General features: G+C 34.5%; 1 protein-coding gene across 1 annotated transcript; it reads left to right on the top strand.

Moving 5' to 3' along the window:
* The first annotated feature begins 5,835 nt into the window (after positions 1 to 5,835).
* Positions 5,836 to 7,560, top strand: LOC104101764 (cytochrome P450 94B3-like). The gene has a single exon (XM_009609273.4). It carries the CDS (start codon positions 5,913 to 5,915, stop codon positions 7,419 to 7,421), a length of 1,509 nt encoding a protein of 502 aa, XP_009607568.1. The 5' UTR covers positions 5,836 to 5,912; the 3' UTR covers positions 7,422 to 7,560.
* Positions 7,561 to 7,795: the final 235 nt, after the last annotated feature.

The raw sequence follows: 7,795 nt of genomic DNA, 5'->3' as shown, positions 1-7,795 counted from the left end.
ACAGGTCGTGGTCGTTGTAACGATCAGACAACGTGGCTCTCTTAGGGCCGCATATTTTGAATTCTTTGAATTTCTCGGAAAGTTTGTTGGAGTCATCTGGTCCAAGAGAAAGAGTGATGTCATGCGTCATGATGACGCCGTTTTCTGATGCATTGCATCAATTTACGCGTGATCCTTGATTGGTTATGTCGTTTCGATTTTCGTGCTAATTAATCACGGCCTGCCGTTACGATTTAGGTGCCCCTAAGTACACATATTCATATATTGGCCATGCAAATAGTTGTCATATTAGCAAAACGTTGGCAATCGCATATGCATCACAAGTTAATTCATTGGAAACTGATGTGTTGGAGTGTGAAATTAACTGGTCCAATAGTCCAGCGCCGAAATACAAAGCGAATAAAACTGTAAAAACCCCCCAAAGGACCCTTCAAAGTTCCGCATGTATATGCAGGACATGACCCATGTAAAGGAATAAACTAAAATGGCCTAGGTTTTTTGTCAATTCATGTTGACCAGAAGCTCCTTTCATTCCCTTTTCTATATAGTAGTAAAGTAATACCACTCGTCGTTTAAGGATAAGTCCTACCACGACAGTACTTGTAATATATATGTCATCTACTGGAAGGCCTGAATAAAGCGAGAAAAATAAACAAAAAAATTGAGTGGACATTAGTTTGGATTTGGATTAAGTTTTTTTCCTGGGAGTCTACCGTCCAATTTCAAGAGAAAATCCTGCTCAAATTACGATCGACTTGACAGTTGTCACATATTATGCTATCATATTGACGGGATTTGTGTAAGTTTGTGATAAGCTTTAATTTATCACGCGCTCATAGTTTGAAAATGATGCTTCTGTCGACTAGTCAATTGCATGCCCAAGAAAGTCGCTCCGTCAATTGTAGGCTAACTTCTCGATAGTTTTATTAGGATCGTAAAAAGCTTTATTTTGGTGACTTTCTGAACCTTCAATCTAATTTAATAAATGCATTATGAATTTAACTTATAGATAATGACAGTATAAAACTTTTACACTATCAATATAATTTAACATGGTGTAGTGGGATAATTTATTTTATTTTTCTAAGTTACTAATTCTATTTTTTTATGGATAGTTTCCACGATATATGCATAGATGCATAATATGATGTATCCAAATTTAATTTACGACGAATCTCATCGATCACTCTTTCAGTTACATCTTCATGCCGAATACTCTTACTGAAACTATCCACCATTAAATATAAATTATGTTGGTCACTAAACTTATTTGTCATATGTTAAATCCATTTACACCTTTTCTTTTCAGACCCTACTTCATCCTTATGTACATGACTATATTCCTTCTACAATTAAACTCTTTGATTTTTATTTACCTCCTTTAATTCTTGCCGATTCAGTAAATTACAACCATTTCATTTTTGAAACCTTGTTATTCCCCAATTTGAAAACGTAGCGCCGCATTTGGTTCACTATTTGTTTCCCTTTTTTTTCCCGTAATGATAAGTTCAATTTAGAGCTTTCCACTACAGTCCGACTAGCAATATCAATCGTACTTTAAAAAGCACATGATTCATATTTTCCACTAGTAATCATTATTCATTAGATCACAGGTCATTTAATTTGCTGCTCAAAAGGCCGTTATCCAAATTAATTTCGGCTCTTTCCTCTTAGATTTATATACCACTCGTCGTTTAAGGATAAGTCCTACAACGACAGTACTTGTAATATGTCATCTACTGGAACGCATGAATAAAGAGAGAAAAAATAAAAGAACAGAAAATTGAGTGGACATTAGTTTTGATTTGGATTAAGTTTTTTTCAAGGGAATTTACCGTCCAATTTCAAGAGAAAATCCTGCTCAAATTACGACTTGCCACATATTATGCTATCATATATTGATGGGATTTGTGATAAGCTTTAATTTATCACGAGCTCATAGTTTGAAAATGATGCTTCTGTCGACAACTCAATTGCATGCCCAAGAAAGTCGCTCCGTTAATTGTAAGCAAATTTAGAGTGTAATTTCTCTATAGTTTTATTAGGATCGTAAAAAGCTTTATTTTGGTGACTTTCTGAACCTTCTATCTAATTTAATAAACGCATTATAAATTTAACTTACACATAGTGGTGGTGTAAAATTTTTGCACCATTGATATATTTTAACATATTGTAGCAGGTAATCTATTTATTTTTCGGGTTACTAATTTCATCTTTTTATGAATAGTTTCAACAACAACAACAACAATAACCCAGTAAAATCCCACTAATGGGGTATGGGGAGGGTAGTGTGTATGCAGACCTTACCCCTACCCCAAAGGAGTAAAAAATTATTTCCGAAAGACCTTCGGCTCAAGAAAACAAAAAGACAAAAGGACAAAAGGAGACAATATTAGTATCACCACAACAATCATAGGAAAAATAGGAACACCATGAAATGCAGAAGAAAGATGCAAAGCAAAAGCGATAGCTAGTAAATAGGACATGCACTGAAAAGCAAATAGTAAAATACAACATTGTCACTAGCTATCTTAGACAAAAACCCTACCTGGCTAATCCCACAATGGTACGAAGTAAGTCAAGACTCAACTACATCCTAACCTACTACTCTAATACTCGATATCCACATCTTCCTATCAAGTGTCATGTCCTCGGAAATCTGGAGTCTCGCCATATCCTGTCTGATCGCCTCTCCCCAATACTTCTTAGGTCGCCCTCTACCTCTTCTCGTGCCCTCCACAACCAGCCGCTCACAACTCCGTACCGGAGCATCTGGGCTTCTCCTTTGAACATGTCCGAACCATCTAAGTCTCGCTTCCCGCATCTTGTCATCAATGGGAGCCACGTGCACCTTCTCCCGAATAACATTATTCCTAATCTTATCTATCCTAGTATGCCTGCACATCCACCTCAACATCCTCATTTGTACTACTTTCATCTTCTGGATATGTGAGTTCTTAACGGGCCAAGACTCAACTCCATACAACATGGCCGGTCTAACCACCGCTTTATAAAACTTACCTTTGAGTATTGGTGGCACTCTCTTGTCACACAGGAGAGTTTCCTGCGATTATTAATTCTTTGGGTGATCGATCTAATAGCATAAATTTTTTTTATACTGTCAATGCATATTAGTTAAGCTCTAAGTGAATAATTCATATGTGGTGTATACAGTACATTTATTAACAATAGCACCTCGAAATATTCAACTCAAAATCTGATCTATTCTGCAGACGAGCAAAACGACCCTTAGTAATTTTCTAATATGAATTTGACTCTAATACATGGAATAAGATCATTAAATTGATTGGTCAAAAATGTTGAAATTTAATTTAACTTTAATACATGAAAGATTACAATAATGGATGGTCAAAGGCATTGAAAATGTTACATAATATGAGGTGTATTATCATGAAAAGAAGCTTCAGGTTGAATAAAAGAAAGAAGCTTAGAATCGGTTTAAGGTCTTAGTCTTCCTTATAGCCAGTGGCGGTCACATATTGCTTTAAGTGGCCGTGTCTTCTAACATCAGTTTGAAATAATAGTAATTATAGCTTTATTAAAACTCCACAACTTGAACGCGAACCTATATATTGACAGGGTTGTAACAATAAGGCACCATTACTTATATTAAATTCATTTGACCGCGATTCGTGTGGTTATAAAAGATAGCAGTAAATATTTAGAAATAATATTTTTATACACTTAGCGGAAATAGAACAACTAACAATTTTCTTGTATATGCATATAATTTTTAATTCTTTTATATTGATTAAATAAAAAAGGTAATATTTTTACTGAAATTAGAATATTTTACTGCATATTTCATCATCAAACCTCTTTTCTAAAATAAAATAAAAATAAAAAGAATTTTTAAGTACCTTTTTCACTTTTAAATATAGGTATGTACATTTTCATATTCAAATTGAAGAAACAAAAAATAAAAACTAAAGAAACTAAAAACAAAAAGAAAGCAAAAATATTCAAGTGAAGTACATATTCACGTACTACTAAAAAATGAAACCCACAACACACAAATATGTGTTACGGTGACTCAAGTCTCCAACCGAAGGCAAATGAAGATAAGAACTCCATAGTAAGCAAAAAGTTACTATAATTTCGAGTAAACCCCGGCCTCTCACGAAGGGCTCGCACATTTTCATATCAATGGTAACAAAGATTTTTAGCAAAGACTCAGTTTATAGTATAATATCTTTCTGGATCATCCTTAACCTTAAGAAAACAAATAATAATGAATTAATAATGGAAAACAGTTTCCAGCAAGCTAAAATTCAGAGGTCATAAAGGCGTTCCAATAAACCATTCTCGACAAAATAATTTTTTTTTCAACTGGACAACTATTCTAGGCATGATTTGCTTCTGTTTCCATAGAAAAATTACAAGCTAACATATGTCAAATTAGAGATTGGAACAGCTATGTATAAATTGTATAGAGGAGTAAAAAATATGTTTAAAATATTTATCTTATATAGTTACCTTTCAGATGAAGATTTTTCACCAAAATGTGGATAAGCCTCGTCTGCCTACTCTCATCATCCAAAATATAATATTTTCTTCAAACAACACCTTCGCCCAGACAAAAAAATTCACAGTACTATTAATAAGGTGACATGAGAGGCCAAACGATAAGGTGACAGAAACTGAGGAAGATAAAGAGTTTTAAATCAAGAAAATAAAATATGTTAAGAAGTGAAAAATGTTAGAACTGGAAAGCCAAAAGATCAAATAGAATATCAATCGAATGGCCAACTCTCCTTGTCTTGTTTGGCTTATATCTATATACAAAGATTAAAGAATACATTGGAGTGGGAGAAGAGAGTAATTAGAGTAATTAAGGTGGGGATTGAGAAAGTGACTATTGGAATGCCTAGTAATGTAATAGGAGTAATATTTAGTGTAATTACACACTATTACACCTTAATAGACATTAATCATAGGAATTAAGGAAGGAAAAGAAAACCAAAATATTTAGTTATATTGGGGAATAAACCAAAAATAGGAGAAAATAGATAAATAGGATCCTTGGCCAAAGAAAGGTGCCAACTCATCTCCTATTTTTTCAACTTTATATATATATATATATATATATATATATATATATATAGAGAGAGAGATGAGTTTGCGTGGTCAACTATTAACCAGACATCAATAACTAGGTTAGATAAATTGACGTTTGCACAGTTTGTTACTCCCATATGGTAAAAAGATAAGAGTTAATTGAGGTATATATGTTGACTAACTAGTACTGTTTAATTAAAATAGTTTTATGGTATATATAAGCTTTGTATGTGTACCTATATTGATGAGTATAAATCCTAAAAGACTACATAAATATTATTCCCTCATTTTCACTTTATGTACTGTAATTCAAAGTATAAGTATTAAACTGACTAATTTTCGATATGAATGGTGCATAGAATATAAATTTATATATTTAAAATTTATATAAAGAATATTATAAACCAAAATGGTACAAAATTCAAAATATTAAAAAAAAAATACAATAGACTTGGCAAGAAAATATTATTTGACTCTCCATAATAGATGTATCACAAAAGTGGAACAAAGTACAAAATAATGAATAATTGACTAGTACTGTTTAATAAAAATCTTCATAATAAAAAGACATTTTTTCTTTTAGATGTGGGAAGACATTTTCTCGGCGCTATTCTGACAAATTGTCAGCCGCAGCCTACTTTCACGTTTCAATTTCGGCATAAGAAGCACGTGATGAAATTAATAATGAAGTGTAGCAAATTTCCTCTCTCGTGTCATTTTCTTTCCACAGATATAAATAGAGCCTTTTATCCCTCAAAATCAATCAAACCTCATTCACTCTTTCGGTTAGCTCCCTATCTTCCTTTTGATCACACTAATCACCTGCCAAAAAGATGTTTCTTTCCCTCTTACTTTCCTTCATTTTAGGGTTTCTTTCCTTCTCTTTTTTGTCTTTCTCCAAAAAACTTCATCTCAAATTCCGAAGAATCACTCCCATCTATGGCCCTTCCTCTTACCCAATCCTTGGCTGTCTTATTTCCTTTTACAAAAATCGTCAACGTCTATTGGATTGGTACACTGGACTTTTGGCTGAGTCACCTACACAAACCATTCTAGTTCAACGTTTTGGCGCACCTCGAACTATAATCACAGCCAATGCGAATAACGTCGAGCACATTCTCAAAACGAACTTTATTAATTATCCGAAAGGCCAGCCATTTACAGAGATATTAGGCGATTTTCTCGGGATGGGGATCTTCAACGTGGACGGCGAGCGATGGAACACACAGCGCAAATTGGCGAGCCACGAGTTCAGCACAAAGTCATTGAGGGAATTTGTGGTCAAAACTTTAGAAGAAGTAGTTGAGACGAGACTGATTCCATTGCTTGACCAAGCTGCAAAATCTACCAAAGTTGTGGACTTGCAGGACGTGCTTAGGCGTTTTGCATTCGACACTATTTGCAAGGTGTCACTCGGCACTGACCCACATTGCTTGGATGATCTTTCGCACGTGCCAGTTCTCGTTGAAGCGTTTGACAACGCTTCACAAGCGTGTGCCATGCGTGGGATGGCGCCTATATACGCGGTCTGGAAAAGCAAGAGAGCGCTCAATTTAGGATCCGAGAAGAAGCTGAAAGAAAACGTGAAACGTGTTCACTGTTGTATTAACGAGATCATAGAGAAAAAGAAACAAAAGATCAATGAAAATGAGGATCACAAAAACATGGATCTCCTCTCGAGGTTATTAATTGCTGGCCACGAGGATGAAGTGGTGAGAGATATGGTCATAAGTTTTTTAATGGCAGGAAGAGATACTACTTCTTCAGCCTTGACTTGGCTTTTTTGGTTAACTACCAAACATCACAAAGTCAAAAGCGAAATGATCAATGAAATAACGTCTATCAACAATGGCGATAAGGCACTCGAATTCGACGACTTGAAAGAGATGAAGTATTTACAAGCATGCTTGAATGAATCAATGAGGCTTTATCCGCCAGTGGCATGGGACTCAAAGCATGCGGCTAAAGATGACATTTTACCCGACGGTACAAGAATTCAAAAAGGGAATAGAGTGACTTATTTTCAGTACGGAATGGGTAGAATGGAGGAGATATGGGGAAAAGACAGACTTGAATTTAAACCGGATCGTTGGTTGGATGAAAATGGAGTGTCGAAAAGTGTTTGTCCATATAAATTTCCAGTGTTTCAAGCAGGTCCAAGGGTGTGTTTGGGAAAAGAAATGGCATTCACACAGATGAAGTATGTGTTGGCTTCAGTATTAAGGCGGTTCGAGATTAAACCGGTTAATGTAGATAAGCCGGTTTTTGTGCCTCTTTTAACTGCACATATGGCAGGTGGTTTTAATGTGCGAATTTATCACCGTGCATCGAATGAAATGTAAAACATTTAAAGCGATCAATTAGAATTAGATGCATGTTATTTGGCAATGAAAAATATAAACGGTACATCTGATATATAGCTTGATGCTTAGTGTGTGTTATGAATATTTTTTCCAAGGTAACTAGGATTAATGGGTAAAATCTTATCAGCAAATATGACACGTCTTATATAAACTCTTATTATTATACCATAATTAATTAATACACATTCCCAAATTAATTTATAATTATATCATGATAAATTGGTATGATATGATATAAATTAACAGTACTGGATTGGAGAAGTTTTTACTATTAGGAACTAACAACTTTTAGGAGACATAAATGCTGCATTCTGATGACTCGTATTGAATTAGTCGAACAAGAAGAAGAAGAG

Source organism: Nicotiana tomentosiformis, chromosome 3 (assembly GCF_000390325.3).
Source record: "Nicotiana tomentosiformis chromosome 3, ASM39032v3, whole genome shotgun sequence".
Taxonomy (NCBI): Eukaryota; Viridiplantae; Streptophyta; class Magnoliopsida; order Solanales; family Solanaceae; genus Nicotiana; species Nicotiana tomentosiformis.
Note: the sequence above shows the minus strand (reverse complement) of the source record. Positions and strands in the feature narration are given on the sequence as shown.